General features: G+C 35.4%; 1 protein-coding gene across 1 annotated transcript in view; it reads right to left on the bottom strand.

Annotated features, from left to right (window-relative positions):
- Positions 1-18,589, bottom strand: part of LOC150084737 (RNA polymerase II-associated protein 1) — a 630,471-nt gene that overhangs the window by 288,985 nt on the left and 322,897 nt on the right. Inside the window, exons 16-17 of the mRNA XM_090376342.1 lie at positions 18,230-18,299; positions 9,295-9,401 (exon numbers count right to left, since the gene is read on the bottom strand). Of these exons, the coding sequence (XP_090232468.1) occupies positions 9,295-9,401; positions 18,230-18,299 (177 nt within the window). The remainder of the gene's footprint in view (positions 1-9,294; positions 9,402-18,229; positions 18,300-18,589) is intronic.

An 18,589-nucleotide genomic window follows, 5' to 3' on the forward strand; every position in this document is an offset into this window, starting at 1 on the left:
TCTGGATTTGTGTACGTCCATCCAAGATAATGCCTCCCCAGACGAGAACACCTCGACCGCCATATCAATCCCTTTCAGTGATGTTTGTATTAGCTGATGTCCAGAATTGCTGCTGAGACCGAATCTACTCTCATCAGTAAAGAGTATCATATCCCACTGTGCTGCTGTCCAGTCCTTGTGTTCGATGCACCACTGTAAACGGTGTCTCTGATGGGCAGGTGTTAAAGGGGCATAGTGCACTGGCTGTCGGGCAAACAGTCCACCTTTGTGGAGTTGCCTGGCCACAGTAAACTGCGATATCCTGCATCCTGTGTAGCTGGTTTGCAATGGATCCTGCTGTCTGGTATCAGTCCCTCTTGGCTTGTATGAGTATATAGCGGTAATCATTTGGCATTGTTTTTCATGGATGACCACTACTGGTCCTTTGAACTGCTATACATGTCGTTCTGAAGTCCAATCATGCATATGAGACGATGCTGTGGGCAATACCGAACTCTGCAGACACACTCCTCGCACTTCAACCTTCCTCGAGCTTCCCAATTATTCGAACCCGGGTAAAATCATTCAGATGTTGTCTGTAACACTGTGTGAAACCAATCGAACGTCTGTAACAATCGTGCTCACCATTCGGTAATTTGCCCATAACTGCTGTGCATAATAGTATGAGTATACTGCTGCTTTTATCTGTTTATGTGAGCCCTCTCATCACGATTAAAATTTTTGCATGTGCACCAGCTTTCTACTGAACGGTCACAGTCATGCAAATCGCCAAAGGCTGTTTCGTTTGATTTTGTGGTTGTAACCTTTAGAAATAGTGTTGGTCCTTAAGTTTTGCACACCAGTGTATAATAAAAAAAGTGCACATAAAACCTAATTTTTTTTATACAAATTTGTTATATAAATTGCCTAACTAAGATTATAGTCAATTCATAACCCAAGGTAACAATGATTTGAAACTTCTTCCACAATTTGACACCTGCAATTCTGGAAATTCTGATCATGAAGGCATTCATGTTTATGTATTTTAATGGAAGTATGACTATCTAAAATTTGACGAGGAGGCCTAATTACCAAAAATTTTGTTTTTTCAAAACTGAGTGCTAATTTATTATCATGTAACCAACTCTGAAAATGAATAAGATCCTGCTGTAAATCATGTCATATTTGTTAAATTCTTTCCAACTGTATATAAGATTATATCATCTGTATAAACTTTTATAAAAGATCTCTTAATTACTTCAAATGTGTCATTTATATAAATATTGAACATTATTGGCTCTGCATGAGTTCCTTGAGGTAACCCTCTCTTTATATTAAAGTTTTCTACTTCAACTGTTATTTTTCTTTTGGTTAGATAACATGCTAATAGTTGATTGGTTGTTCCTCTTATATCATTTTTCAGTAATTTTTGTTGCAAGATAATACTACCACTACTATTAATAATAATAATGGGTAAAATTAAACAAATTACACTATCTTATGTGTTTTGTTCTACTTATAAGGCAGTGAAACAGGAAGGATGAACTGGAGATTGGATGTACTTGTGACAATGACAATATACAAGTTCATAAACATTTACTAAATTCAAGTAATGATTATTAAAAAAAAAAAAAAAAAAAAAAAAATCAAGGTATCATTCACTGACCATTCTTTTACCTATTATTATGATAAGAGACCATAAAATTTGAAAACAGACTGTGGGAAACAAGTAACTGGAAGAGCACGAGTGAAATAAAAGCTTAGTTTAGTTTAGGCAACGTTTTGCTTCATGATTTTTCAATAAATTCTTAAATAATGAAAATTAAAAGAAAAACAAACTGAAAAATCTTGCACAGTTAATCTGAACACCAATTAGTGGGAATTTACTGTATATAAATTCTTTCTTTTCCAAAAAAACATAAGCAGCAAATAAGCAGAAAGACATCCATAGCCTTTCTATGATTTCTGTGTTTCTTTCTTGAAGAAATTAATTTTATATAAGATACCATCAACAGGGCTTAATTTATTTTTTAGTTTTCTTATTAGTTTTTCTTTCCTAACTTTTTATTTTTTATGTGCCATTATGTAAATTATTAGTGAAATAAATATACTAACAGAACTTGGACATATACTGTTATTTCAATTCTCCAGATGCTTTCTTTTACCTGATGATCCCCTTTCAGACTTGCCCCGTCATAAAGATATTTGATCACTTAATTACTTTACTTCCTCGATTGCTGTTCCTTTTAATCCTGTTGAATTATCTTCTGCCATCACTAGGATTAAATCTTATTGGTGCCCAGGCGAAGATCTTATCAAAGGGGAGTTCTTGATAAAACTTCACTTTATAAAATAAATATATACAGTGGTCTATTTTCCCAAATTCCAAGTGTCTCCTAATCTTCCCCAGCCTTACAAACCTATCGCTTTGTTATCTAATTTTCATAAGATCCTAGAAATTTGATCTCATATAGAATCCTGGCTTTGCTTCAGGACACAGGCAGCTATTCTAGTAATCAATATGATTTTCAATCTGGATTTGGTGCTGAAGATGTCCTTGTTATTCTTCTGAATTTCATTAATGAATCTTCTTCTAACTACATCTTGGCAATTTTTATCGCCTTCGAGGGTGCCTTTGACTCTTTAGTGGGAAAGCACTCTTGAACATCTTAGAACTCTGATGAAATGTCCTGCTAACCTATACAATCTTATCAGGAATTATTTTTCAGATAGATCTGTTATGGTTACATCAAATTTCCATACAGCTGTTCAAAAATCTGATGTGGATGTTCCCAAGGGTCTATTCTCAGATCCCTGGTTTTAAAATCTGTTCTCAACCAATGGTTGCTAAAAGTTTCCCCAAATTATTCATCAATTGCATACATGGATGATTTAATTCTTCTTTTTTTATAGAAATTCTTGCCATTCATTAAAAGAAAATGTGAATTCTGTTCTTCAACAACTTTCTGATTGGTCAACACTTAACAAACTTACTATTTCTCATAGTAAAACGTATGATGGTCTTCAAAGGCACTCCTTCTCCAATTGTCCCCCTCTCATAAAACTTAACGATAAACTCTCTCTTTGTGCCTTCCACAAAATTTTTCACATTACTGCTTGATAATTGCCTTGCCTTCCTTCCCCATTTGAATCAATCAACTGTCCAACAAAGTTAGAAAATGTCTTTCTGTGTGCATTTCTGTCAAGATTGGCACATTTCCCTGTGTGCAGGGAAATGCATGCAGCATAAAAACGGGAAATGCATGGAGCATAAATTGTGTGCATTTCCCGTCAGGACTGGAGTCTGAACCGTAAGATTTTGTATACACTTATACAAAGCTGTTGTTTAACCAATTATCACTTATGCTGCTGCAGCCTGGTTTAGAAGCACTAAATTGCTCACAATTCAATCTAGACTTGGTTCAATCCAGCACAGTTTCCTCCTAGTACTGATTAGGACATGTAAAACTGTCTCCACATCTGTCCTACGAGTTCTATCTGGTTCACTACCTTTAGACTTATACTTAAACCACAGACATTGTTACTGAATTCAAATTGACAAGTTAACTTGTTTTCCAGTCCTAAACAAAAAAAACAATGAATTTTAAAAATTCTTCATGATCATTGGCAACTTTGCCGGTCTGATTCCTAAAAATATTTAATAAAAAAATTATTTATTCTAGAAATTGCATTTTTTAATAAAAGCACTTGTAAATGGTTTTCTCCCAGCATGTTTTCTAGATGTCTTTTAACAGGACATCTAGAAAACAGGACCTAAATTTTAAACTTGCCTATCTCATTCTGTCCAACTCCAAACTTTATCTATGCAGTTCTGTCAAGGGTTCTACCCTCATTCTTTTCTTTTTTACAATAAATTTAATTCACATTTTCTGTCTATCACTGGTCCTGTTACTCCTGGTCAGGAATCTGCCTCCATTTCCTTTCCTACTTTCTTTCAGTCCTTTCAGAATTTCTCACACTCTGTCTTTCTTAAAAGTTGACAGTTATTGTAGCAGTAGTGGCAAATGATACAAGAAAGCAAAGCTTACAGAACATTAGCCAAAAAAAATAAATAATAAATAAATAAAAATACATGCTTCCATATCTTCCAAGAATTTGTCTAGTTTTTCCTTGAATTTATTCAAATCATCCACTTCTACAACAGACGGAAGTCTGTTCCAACAATCAACCACCCACTGGTTAAAGGAAAACTTCTGCACATCTATCCTGTAACGATCTTTCCACAACTTAAATTTTTGCACCCTCATGTGTGTATGTGTGTGTGGTTTCAGCAAGAGGAAGAATGCCATTCATATTCAGCTTACTCAATCCATTCAAGGTCTAAAAGCACCTAAATCAGATCACCCCATATGTGCCTAGTCTTGAGATGCTGCAATTTGCAGAACTGAAGCCTCTCTTGGTAAAAGGACCCATTTGCTCCCTTAACCAATTTGATTGCCCTTCTTTGCACCTGTTCCAGATCTACATCCTTCCTAAAGTGAGGCCTCAAACCTGTATGCAGTACTCAAAGTGTGACCTAACCATGGCCTTATACAAAGGGATAATCACCTCCTTATCCCTGCTGGTAAAGTTTCTGTATAAAATTGAAAAAACCCCATGAGCTGTCCTAGCAGCATGTCTGCTAGGACAGCTCATGCACTGATTGGAGAATTTCAGGTCTGACTGCACAATTAACCCCCCCCAGGACTTTTTCATTTCCCACTAACCAGTGTAGTACACCACAGTCGATAGGTTACTCTGAGAATACTGATACCCATATGCATTGCTTTGCATTTGCAATGTTAAACTTCAACTGCCATTTCTTAGCACATTGATCCAATTTTCCTAGATCCTGTTTGCAGTAGTTCACCATGATTACTGTCATTAACTACCCTGCCAACTTTTGCATTATCTCCAAACTTTGACATTAAGCCTGATATACCTTCATCAATATCATTAATAAATATTGAAAACAACAATGGGCACAGCACTGACCTCTAGGAAACTCCACTGATAATATTAGCCAACAAAGAGCAGTGTTTTCTTCCACTTAATCATCCCTTCATCCATACCAGTCACTTGTGCTTAATGTCACATTGCTCTACTTTGTACAGCAGTGTTTTATGTGCAATAGTATCAAAAGCCTTCCTGAAATCCAAGCAGCATATGATGAAAAAATAATTTTTTGCATCCAATTCCTTGGTCACTGCATCATAGTAACCTATCAGATTGGTTAGACAAGACCATCCACTAACAAATCCATGCTTTAACTGCAGTAGAATTGCATTCCTGTCCAGATGGCCCTGCATCACTTTTTTAACTCCAATGTTTTGTTTGGAACAGATGTTAAACTAACAGGCCTGTAATTACTCTTGTCACCTTTTGATCACGATTTATGAATTGGGGATACATTTACACACCTCCAGTCCACAGAGAGCTCCCCCTGAGACTTCTCATAATCCCAGATACTTCTCATAATCTGCCTAATCTCCTTTGTGACTTGATTACAGACTAATTTATATATACCATAGGCTTCTGTATCACCTGATAATTTATATGTATCCTATGCACTTTTCTTCTCTGTCACTTGTCTCAATAGTTCATCTGACATCCATTTAGGTCTAAGTCTTGAACAGTATTTCTTCATTAGTATGAATACTCTAGAAGCTTCTTTGATCAATTCCCTGAATACATTTAGAATTTTCTGTTGGTAACATCATCAGCTGATCTCACTACATAGAATTTACAAACTGTCTGAGACCCATTTATGAAAGAAAAAGCCTTTTCCTTTACTCTTGACAGTAGTTATGTCTTAAATTAAATTCCACTCTAGCACACCATGATCATGCCACCCAGTGGGTCTTTTACCTGCATATTCTTAATGCATCTACAGATAACCAGATCAAGAGTGTTTTTTCCCTCTTGTTGCATATCTAACATGCTGCTGTAGAAAACAGTCATACAAGAAACCTACAAAAGTCTTGACAGTGTGTCAATGGCCATCCCACAAATTCCAGTCAACATTTGGAAATTTAAAATTCTCTACCGTACAACATTCTGATTTACTGACTTACTCTCTTTCCCTGTACCGCTGTTTGTTATATGCATCACAGTCATCAGGCCTATAACACACTCCTATTCTGAATTTTTCTCAGTGCTAATATCATACCAAACTCACTCAACATTGCACTGGTCACCCAAGTTGATGGGATTCTCTCCAGGGCCAAACTGACTGACAAGGCTCACAACTTATACTCCCTCGTATCGTGTGTGGGCAGATTGCAGACACTTCCAAATTCAATTCTAACTCGCGACTTTTTTCCCTCAATATTGACCTGTTAAGTAGGTCTCTGTTGCCTACTCTTAATACCATTATTGCCAGTGTGTATAACAATATCATTTTTTGTGCCCTTAAAAGTTATATGCTGTACAACGTTATCTACTTTTGCCCCTTGAAGACACCCTGGTCCTATTCCACCTATCCCTGCACAATATATTTCTTGTTTCTCTGACAAAATCCTGCCTCCTATGGGTACAGGATTTTGTGCACATAAACACACATAGGACAGTAGACCCAAGCCAGTTTCATCGTGCCTGGGGACGGGCACCAGGCAGCAGCTGCCCAGGTGTTCGCTGCTCCCTGATGGCAAAGTGGCCTAGAGTTTCTACATCAACACAGAGAACAAAGTTGGAGATGGGCTACTGCCATGGAGCCACCATGATACATGCACGCACACACAAGCCCTGGATGATGGAAATGTATATATGTGAATGTATGTAAACTGTGTATTTATAAATGAAAAAAAAAAAAAAAAAAATGACAATAGGGTCACCAACAATAACCATCTCCTGTGGGACCAGCACATTCTGCCTTGGATATTGTTGCTGTTTTGTGTGATACACAAGTGTGAGCTGTGGTATTGAGTTAGCCAGCGAGAGTATGATAGGCTCCCCCATTTTAATAGTTCTGAGGGCACCTACTCTACTCTTCAAACTCTCATAAACTTCCATCAGAATGCTGAGTTTGTGCCTAATTTCTTCATACCCTCATCACCTAGCATACACACACAAAGAAAACCTACTTGGCTTGATCATATCCTGTTCCAGAATGGTCTGCAAGCATTTCACAAGTTGCACATTGTGTTAGGCTGTGATTCATAGGAGAATTACCCCCTTTGGTTTACCCTGGAGCCACAGCACTCCCGCTACTTTCTGCCCTTTGCTTTGCTCTAGTCTGGGGCATGATTTCAATTTAAATTCAATTTAATTGATAAACAATTAAATTTAATAAAATTAATCAATTAAATGGATTAATTGACAATATTACACTAAGCTAATAGATTCCTAAATGCAGTGATACATATTATGCTTGGGTACGTGCACCCATAGGGGTGTGCAAGATGATCCATGGGGTGCGTGAGATAATCCACAATAAATCAACATTAATTAATTATGAAAACTTTAGTTTTTCAAAATGTAATTGAAAATAAAAATTATAAATAAATGTTTTTTTAATACTTTAATATGTGGCTTTGTTTCATTGTGCAGCTTTATTTGATCATGCTGTCAGTTTTTCCCATGTTCGAAATGAAGCAGCCATGTGCTCGCTTCAGACTCGGAGTATATCTTCCATCCTTGTTTAACTTACTGAACAAATGTAGATGAAGCAAACAATCAAACAAATGATTTTATAAATGTGATTTTAGATATAATGCCTTCCATGTAAATGATTTATAAATAAAAAAATATATTAAACTTATATATTTAATTTTTTATTGTGGGGTGCATGCTGGTCCTTGGTCCTTTTAAGTAAAAAAAGAGTGTGCGACCAAAAAAAGTTTGGAAACCACTGCCTTACGCTATCAAGTTCAAGATTTACATTATGCTATACTATTATAATCACAGTTTAAAATTAGTCATATCCTTACTAAAAAGTAAAAGTTCTTAGCTAAAATCAAAAGAATATGTGCCTATCAAGTGATTTAGAACCTTCGAGCTACTTATTTATCACAATTGACTGCACTACTAGTTACGTGTTATGATATTCATGCCAAAACACTGATACAATAATGGTACAATTAACAGGTCGTAATTTACAAAATCACAAGCTAAATTTAAAAATAAGTTAATGAAAGTGACTTAGACTACTAAACTATTTGTCAAACACAATTTAATATGTTAATTAAAAAAAGATGGTAAAAATTTCCAATAAACTTATCTGTTCCCATGAGCTCAAAATTCCTGTTTGAATTATAAACCTATTTTGTATTTATAGATCTATACTTATAGTTAACTTTCTTAAAATCATTTTATAATTCCCAAATTCTTTCAGAACTTCACCAAGCTTCTGCCCTAAATTTGTAAAATTCTTAATTTTAAGGAACATATCCAAAAATTGACTTGTCGCCTGGTAGCACAAATTGTATAAAATGCAGAATTGATCTCAATAGTTTGCTCGATATTTCTTTTACTGTGAAATTTGACATTTCGTAAACATATTCATATTTTTTAATAGTGATTAAGTTTATATTTAAATAACACCTTTGTTTTCTTTAAATTTTGTGGTAAAGTAAGCTCTTTACTACCTTCAATATTTGTTTACTACACTACACTATAGAACATAAAATTTTTAAATCCATTATTTATATGGTTTTTGGATTTGATTTTACTTTATTATTTATGGTGTGTGTGTGTGTGTGTGTGTGTGTGTGTGTGTGTGTGTGTGTGTGTGTGTGTGTGTGTGTGTGTGTGTGTGTGTGTGTGTGTGTGTTGTACACTGATGCTTATTGCTTTTTCAAATAAATTTGAAAACTCCCTAGAATTTCATTTTACTTATAATTTCCTAGATTATACTGACTTATAGGGATACACAGCCATTAGAAGCAAATCAATAATTCTTAATGGCTCTTTTCTGCACACTATTACATACAACTAATTTGTGCAACAGTTATATTAACACCATCTGACAATATTCAAAACAAAGTAATATTTGAACGAGAGAGAGAGAGAGAGAGAGAGGGAGAGAGAGGGAGGGAGGGGGAGAGAGAGAGTTTGTTTGTTTGTTATTTGGTTTTTAGGAGCATTAGCAACTAAGGCCATATTGCTCCATGAGAGAGAGAGAGAGAGAGAGAGAGAGAGAGAGAGAGAGAGAGAGAGAGAGAGAGAGAGAGAGAGGGTCCAGTGAGCAGCATATAACAAAAAAATTATCATTCAATATCTACTTCAATTTTATATGGAGAAAGATGTTTAACAAGTCTTCATTTATTTCTATCATTTTACAAAAGTGAGGTGACTGACAATATTGGAAAAACTTACCAAGCGACTAGCCAAATGTCTTCCTGCATTTGCTATTATCCTAAGCAATTTGACAGCAGTATGCAGAGGCATACCATATGCATTGGTGATCTGATCTTTGACAAAATCTAAGAAATTTAAAAAATAAAACTATTTTTTTATGGTCATGTTTTTGATAATTATATTCAAAATCAGATATTCTGATGTGAAAAAATCCAATAATAATTAAAACTAATGTTAGCTGATTAGAGAAATTTGATATGAATTAAATTAAAAGAATTCAAAAAAAAAAAAAAAAAAAAAATCAAAAGATCACTAGTATTATCATTAGCAGAGGCACATGATGTAAGAAAGCAAGATTATACAGCATCAGCCAAAAAAGAACATCACATTTCACCGATCCAATCATTCCAAATGTTTGTCTAGTTCTGCCTTGAATTAAAGCTATCAACTTCCACAATGACATGGAATTTCATTCCAGCAATTCAACCACCCACTGGATAAAGGCAAATTTCCACATAATCTATTCTACAACTGCCTTTCCTCAATTTGAATTTATGCCCACTATAGTGCAGAATCTGAGCAAGAGGAAGAATCCCATCAGCATTGAGCCTTCTCAATCCATTCAAGGCCTTATACACCTCAATCAGATGGTCTCGCAGGTGCCTAGTCTCCAGAAGTTGCAATTTGCAGAACTTAAGCCTTTTTTCATAAGAGCACCCCTTTGTTCCCTTCACCAGTCTTGTTGCCCTTCTCTGTACTCATTCTAGCATCCAGATGAGGCAACCAGACCTGTAAGCAGTACTCAAGGTGTGGCCTGACCATTGCCTTATACAATGGGGATAATCACCTCCTTATCCCTGCTCGCAAAATTCCTGTATATCATTGACAAGACCCCATGACTTGCTCTGGCAGCTTGTCTGCACTGCTCAGAAAACTTTATATTTGATTGCACAATTACCCCCAGGTCTCTTTCATTGTCCACTATCCTGAGTGCAACACCATATAGTTGGTACATTTCTCTGGGGTTGCTGCTACCCATATGCAGTACTTTGCATTTGTCAATGTTAAACTTCAGTTGGCACTTCTCAACCCATCTACCCAACTTTTCCAGATCCTGACAGCAGCATACTGTTATTACTGTTATTAACAACCCTGCCAACCTTTGTATCATCTGCAAACTTTGACATTAAGCTTAATATACCTTCATCAATATCACTGATAAATATACAAAACAACAATGGGCCCAACATCAAACCCTGAGGGAAACCAAAAATAACATCAGTCCATGTAGAGCAGTACCCATTGATTACCACTCTCTGTCTTCTCCCACTCAACCATCCTTTTATCCATAGCAGCAACTTGCCCTATATGCCATACTGCTCCAATTTGTACAGTAGTCTTCCAAATGCAACAGTATCAAAAGATTTCCTGAAATCCATGTATATGATATCAAAATTATTTTTTGCATCCAGTTCCTTTGTAACCACATCATAATATCCAATTCAATTTGTCAAACAAGACTTTCCCTTAACAAACCCATGCTGTGTCTGAATTATCACTGCTGTCTTTTCTAGATGATCCTGCAATGCTTCTTTAACCAGTGACTACATTATTTTCCCTGGAACAGAAGTCAAATTAACACAAATTAAGTATTGGCTTCTGCTGAGAACCAAATGCTTAATAACCACATTGAAAAAATAGAATGGCTTGTCATACAGAGATTTTGATGCCTTTTAATGAATTTCCATTTAATATTCTGAACTCTAAAGGGGACTCTATTACCAAGAAATACTATGGTGCCACCAGATTCAGTCCACTATTCAAAAACTGGTTGTCACCAAAAATGAACGGTGTCATTTTTGCCTCAGTTAGGCTATCATGAAGGAATGACTGTATATTCTACTCTACTTTAAGTCTTTATTGCTAAGTCTTTTGTTTCTGAGGGCATTTTTTAAGTTTTTTAGGGAAATTTTTGATAATAACTCAGATGTATAATAGTGGATATTAGGCTTAAGTAAACTGTTATTAAAAAAAAATCTAACTCACCATTTATTTTTTAATGTCTGTATCAAATCACACTGACCAATGCAGAGAGATTTGTTAAAGGTCTTTCCATTCTAGTTTCAATTAGCTGGTTTGAGGTGGAGGGTGTTTCCCTGAAAGGTATTCTGTGTTTTTTATCCTGAAAATAATCCACACCAGCCTATGAACACATGTTTCTACAGAAATACTATGTACTAACATAAATCACTGCTATATTTAGTTATATATTAACTAAACATAGATCATATGAAATGCAGCCTTTTTTTTTTTTTCATATGCTCTGGCATGCATGCAGAACTTCACAAAGTTGGAGATGATATAGGGGTTGAAGTGCAATCAAAAAATCTGAAGACTGGTAAGCAAGAGGAAAGTATTTTTTTTTGGAAAACACAGGAGTTTTTTTTTTAAATCCACATTTTGGATTTAAAATTAAATTTCACTGAAAAGATATGCATTTTATATTAAAATACAGCCACAAGACTCTTTAACAGTACACTACTTTTATACATTGGCTTAAGTAGAGCAGTATAAATTCTGAAGCAGTACAAAATCTGCATACTACTGCAGAATTTGTCCAGTTCAGAAATGCTAAGTCAAAGCTTTGTTTATAATAATGGCCCTGCGTAGACTTCCAAGAGCATTTCCAAAGCTTACCAGAAAGAGATATGAAATGCATTTTGTTTTTCATCTGGCTGAATATGCCACACTCAGTATTCCTAGGAGGAATTGTTAAAATGCCATGCATAATCAAGAATACTGCCATATTTCCAGTGTGTCCATATTTCCACCTGTCAATTTTCCAATCAAATACATGAATTCAACTGTATATAAATAGTTTCTTTTTACATAATAGATCTTGTGGGTTCTCACACTGAAACGGCAGTGGAAAACATCTGTTACTTAATCTATTTCTAAATTAAAGAAATATTAAAGAAATTTCATTATGATACTGAGAAGTACTGGAAACTTCCACAAAACCTTCAAATTTTAAAACGATTCACTGTAATTTGATGAAATTTGTGCTACCTCAGCATTTATAAGATTGCCATTTTTCAACAGAATTTTTCAACATGTCACATGTTGCAACGAAGTATGTCCCCACTGAATCTTCTTTTGTTTTACACTTTCCGTAACCTTAGCAGTAGAAAAGCTTATGCCTAAATCAGAATCATACTTCGCTCATTCTGTCTAGTTTGCTAATCTACTTCCAAAATATGACACAAGGCAATTTAAAAACTGGCAGTATAAGAAAGTTGCACGTAGCATTCTTCAACATATGTAATGACCTCAGTACATGGATGTGGGGTACACTGGATGAAAGAGTTAAGTTTTTTTTTTAATGAAAACCCCAAACACAAGAAGTACTAGAACCTACAGTACTTAGTGCCATGCATATACTATAATTTTAGTTTCTGCTTCAAGTAATTTCCACTATTGTAATCTAAAAACTAAAGAGTACTGCTTGCAAGGTTTTTTTATGAAAACCTTAAGCACGAGTGGTATTAGAACCTATAGTACTTAGTACCATGCACAGGTTAGAGGTTGAGAAGATGATTTTTTTTTTTTTTTTTTTTTTTGTTAGTTGTTGGCGCATCGGCTTCTGTGGCCATAATGCACCTCCCAAGGTTTTTGCACTACTCTGATCCAAGCCCGAGTTGAGAAGATGAAAGAAGATATTTGTTGACATTAGACTTGAACATCTGTAGATTGTAATTTTCAGGAAATATGTATGAAAGAAGGTTGTTCCAGAAAACAGAAGTTGAATGAATAAATGAGGAAGAAGAAATGCTGGTTTTGTGAATTTGAAGTTGGATAGTAAAACGATGTTGACTAGTTGCGGCATGTGTTCGGACTGCTTTAAAAGAGAGAACAGGAATTATAGAAGCCAATTCAGAAGAACAATGCCCATGGAAGTATTTATAGAAAAGGCATGCAGCAGAAATAGAACATTGATGAGACAGAGAGTGGAGATACTCTGTTAGAGATGAGTCATTAATTAACCTAACTGCCCTCTTTTGAATGGAAGCTAGAAGATGTGGGAACAATATTCCATGGTATGATGGATTTGAGATTTGTACAGAGTGAGCAGCTGTTTGGAAGTAAAGTAACGCTGAGAGCAAAAGAGAAAACCCAGTTTTTTAGATGCAGAGGAAGCAATATTTGTAATGTGCTTATGCCAAGAGAGAGAGAGATTAGAAGTTAGTGTAATCCCCAATGGAGATATATGATCTTGCCTAAAAATCGGAGTGTCATCGATGATAAGCATAGGAGCAGAAGAATCCTTTTTTACGAGATATAAGAGAGGACTGAGTTTTAGAAGGACTGAAATCTACTAAGTTATCTTTTCCCCACTGGAGAATTACCTGGAGATCAGCATTTCAAGAATTGGTAGTGGATATTCGAGGAGTTATCACGGTTATCATCATCGAGGGCCCCACTCATGCCACCATAGATGACATGGTTATCATCATCGAAGGCCCCACCCACGCCACCATAGAAACCCAGGCTACGGTTGTTCTCTCTACTCTGTCTGTATGGGCCAAGGAAAATAAACTCTCAGTCTCCACCGAGAAGAGCAAAACCCTCCTATTAAAAGGCAAACTGGACTTCTCCAGACCTCCTACCATACGTTTTAATAGTCGCCCACTGAAAAACTACCGATCGGTGAAGTATCTAGGAGTAATTTTGGATGACAGGAGAACTTTCATCCCCCATATCCATGCTATCAAAGAAAAGATAAAAAATTACATCACTATGTTAGCACGCTTTACCTGCAAGGACTGGGGTCTTAAAGGACCAACTCAACACCTTTTATACTAAGCAGTATTTATACCAATTGTCACATATGGAGCTGCAGTATGCTACCACCGAATGACTTTAGTGCATGCTCAACATAAAATACAGCAAATTCAACGACTTATGCTACTACAAATGACCCGCGCATGTAGAACGACATCAACTGCCGCCCTACAGCTACTAACAGGCCGCCTTCCCTTGGACCTCCACGTCGCTTTTATTGGACTCTCTCATGCCATTAAGAAGAATAAGAAAGATGAATTCCTCACTATTCAAACCCGTACCGATACCGACATCAAACAGGAACATAAACGTGTGTGGCTAGAATTGATAAACCTATGGCAAACCCGCTGGAATAACTCCACAACTGGTGCAACTACTAAACTTTTCCTTCCCAATGTAACCTACATCAACAAACATGTTCCACTTGGTTCTTCCCAAACGTCTATGCTTCCTTCCTATTTACTGGCCACAGGTCCTTCAAGAGACGCCTTCTAGAGTTCGGCCTAATCGAGGATGCCCTCTGTACCTGCGGAGAACCTGAAGACTGGGATCACGTGATACACTCATGCAACGTATATTTAGATCTAAGAATCCAACTACTCCTAGACCTCCACACTACATCACTTCGGCCAGAAACCAAGTTATTGGAATCTAATGATGCCTTCCGTGCACTGACCAGTTATGCCAACGAGGTCTTTCGTCGTCACTGGCATCACCTGCAACTCCTGAACACTACTCCTGGATAACCTCCTCTACACAGCAACTGATACCCAGCACCGGAAACTTCCAGACACGAAACTGCAAATTGCGGCCAGCCTTGTCGACGTCGCTCCGTGATTCTCCATTGTGACGATTCTGGACTCTTTAATTTGAACTTTACCTATTCTCTTCTTCCTACCCACAGTCCTTCTCCAGGACTCCCACAACTGCACCTAGCACTCTTCCTGCTCCTTTTCACCTGGGAGGATGCCTACGCTCTGTCATCCTCGCTATCTTGCCTGTCTTCCACTTTCCTGTCTCTTCTCTGCTCTTTCCTTGGCCTTCCCCACTCTCGCTTCTGCAGGAGCGTGGACGATCCACCAGATGTCTTTTACTCCCTGGTCATCGCACCTCCCAGTAACGAAGAGGCCAGTCAAACAACACACTACTCACACATAACCTACATAACCTGATTGGCTTTGCTATGTTAACGGAGTATTTAACGCGGATTTGTGAGAAACCACAAATCTACATACATGTCAAAAATACACACACACACACACACACACAAAAAATGAACCCATGAGTGAAAGAGCTAAATTTGAGACCAAATGAGTGTACCCCCCACAACCCTTCCCTTGCTCTTGCTCAATGTTCCCTTGACTGTCCTCCCTCCACCTGGCCAAGACACACACAGTATGACATACACACCACTACTAGAAACAGTTAAGTGAAACTAGCAGATGGGGGGGAGAGGCAGAAATGGTTACTGGAGGCACTGCTCTTGCTGAACTCAGGTGTCACATTTGAGAGTTCCTTTGGCAACCAAGTTAGATTGTCCAAGCAGTCATGTGATGGTTCTTTCTATGAGTATGTATGCAGGGATGCAAAGCCGAACAAGTGATCTGCTCCACAGGCAGGAACAACAGAGTCTGGAAAAGGCAATGGTGAGCAGTGAGTTACCTACTCTCATATATCCTGTGTGGGAAGCAAAAAGTTGCAGTTAAAATAAAATAGTGGAAAGTATAAGGGTCTACACTTGGATAACAGTAATCTCAGAATACTTTATTATTGGAAAGCAACAAGCTTAAGTAGTTGATAATGAAAAAAAAAACTTAGGCGTAATTGCGCATCTGACATGAAGTTCTCTCAATGATGTACAGAAGCTGCCAAGACAGCACATTTGGCAATGTACATAATGTACATAAGGTAAAATTTAAAGTACTGGCTTGCATATGGAATTTAAAAAAAAAAAAAGAATAATGAACTTATAAGAGAATATTTATAAAATAGTATTAATTTCTGACATTCACTAGAACACATTCTCAAATATTTTTCAAAAAATTCAAATTTTCAAAAATATTTTATTACCAAATTATAAATATGGTAATTATTGTTAATCAATAAAGAAAACAAAAGTATTTAAAAATATGAGTTATATATCTTTATGAACATTGCTTGGATTTTAGTTTGGTTATTAAAAACATAATTTACTAGAATACATTACTTTATAAAACATCTTGATAGGTAATGTTTTTGGTGCAGATTTTTCTTGATTGAGAGTTGAGTCTGCCTTGTAAATCAACTATTCATATTTTCTAATCGATCAGTAATATTTACTCATATCTTTAACTTGGCAATAAAGAAGAAAGACCTATCCCCTGAGGTAGGAATTTTTTTAAAAGTCAACTGTACTCAAAGATATTTGTACAGTTATAAATGTATAAATGTACAGTTAATATCACATTCACCTATTCAGTATACTTCTACAATGTATATGCAAAGTAGTAATTTTACTTTACTTGGAAGTATGCCAGATTCTGTAATTGGCTTATTATGGCATTTGTGATCAAAGTGACCACAGAATACAGTGGAGGTTAGTTACAATTAAACTGGTTCCTCATCAAAAATAAGGAACCGGTTTAATATTCACTGGTTAGTCTATTTAATCAGTAAATTCCCTTCTGATAACATGACTTTTTATTTCTATCTTTCATTTACAAGGAAATAAGGAACCAGTTTAATATTCACTGGTTAGTCTATTTATTCAGTAAATTCCCTTCTGATAACATGCCTTTTTATTTCTCCCTTTCATTTATATTTAATATTCAATTTTTCTGCCAAAGAATCAAGGAAAAGTTAGAGGGGAAAAAAAAAAAAAAAAGCCTGCAACTGGATTTCATCACATGCACCTGAATCTATAAAAACAAAGATGAAACTCTTTTGTCAATTACATTATTGGACCAACCTTCATCACTCTACTTATAAAATCTTGATTTACAATGTCAGTTATTCACTGCACAAATGAATCAATTACTTAATTTTGCATTTAAAAATTAACTCATTAAATACTGATTAATATCAAAAACTCAATTTTTGATTGAGACTTTTCAAATGCTATACTGGTCACCTATTCTTTTCTAAACTAGTGGTATAACTGAATGTGTGTGCAAGATGTGTCAGGCATTTTCTTCTTTATTTACAATGCAATGTTGTTTTTTGAACTCAACTGATTTCTGCTTACCAAAAAGGCCTTACAAATGACAGAATGTTAATGTAATACCTCATTTAATCTCCTTTGAAATAAAGCAATGAATACAAATAAATAAAACAAACTGCTCATATGCAATATATTTGCATACGAACAGTTTGGCAAGCACAGAGTTCAATGCAATTAACTGCATTGAACTCTGTGCTTAAATTTCTGACTTAAATCTCTGTAGTAAATTTAAATAAGAAAACTTTTTATAACAATTTACAGCAACCTAAGATCCAAATTGCTATTAATTTGGGTTCCCTAGCATCATGGGTCTAAAATTCTTGGTTTTTATCACTGAAAATCCTCTGTCTATTCCAAATAAAGAATAAAGTACAAGACAACTTTCAGAAAAATAAATTATGAAAATATTTGAGAATAAGATAAAACAGTTACATTTACAATCTCTGCAAGTTTCACTTTGGAATACAGATTATTGTTTCTTTTACAAGAGAAAGTTCTAATTCTTAAACCATGCTTTATAGGTGGTCACTTTAAATAAATTATTAAAACTAGTATTACTAATATGAACATTATTCATTTTGGAAAAATTCACATGAAAAGCTATAAATGTGTTGAAAGTTTGAACTGTGTTCAGACTTTCAACACACATTTATATTCTGTTATAGAATACCTATAACAGAATATAAATTTTCAGTATTCACCATAATATAATAATAAATTTATTTTGCAATATACAGAATAATTTGGGATAAAACAATATTATATCCATTATAAAATTATAAACCTACTCTCAAATACAGTATATTACTTACTGTACATTAGCAAGATACTGATATATCTCTTTTCATTTATGGATAATTACTAAAAAAAAAAAAATAAATAAAAATAAAAAAGAAAATCAATCTAGCTTACCAATAAAACCCCACCCTGTTGGGAGAAATTCATTAAAAATTGTCTGCACAAGCCTTGGAGTATTAAATACCTATAACAGAATATAAATTTTCAGTATTCACCATAATACAATAATAAATTTATTTTGCAATATACAGAATAATTTGGGATAAAACAATATCATATTCATTATAAAATTAAAATGTTATTTTTGTAATGGCAGTACAGTTAAAATTTCATGGCCAAAGCATTGTGCAGATTCATATTTGCATCCCAAATTTGGAAGCCGAAAGATGTAGCCACAAATCTTAATTTTTCACTGAATGTTTTTTTTTTTTTTTTAAATGCTCAAGACCACTACTGGTATTATAAACCTGAATT

The sequence above is a fragment of the Mastigoproctus giganteus genome, chromosome 6 (assembly GCF_048544385.1).
Source record: "Mastigoproctus giganteus isolate SK-2022 chromosome 6, ASM4854438v1, whole genome shotgun sequence".
Lineage (NCBI taxonomy): Eukaryota > Metazoa > Arthropoda > Arachnida > Uropygi > Thelyphonidae > Mastigoproctus > Mastigoproctus giganteus.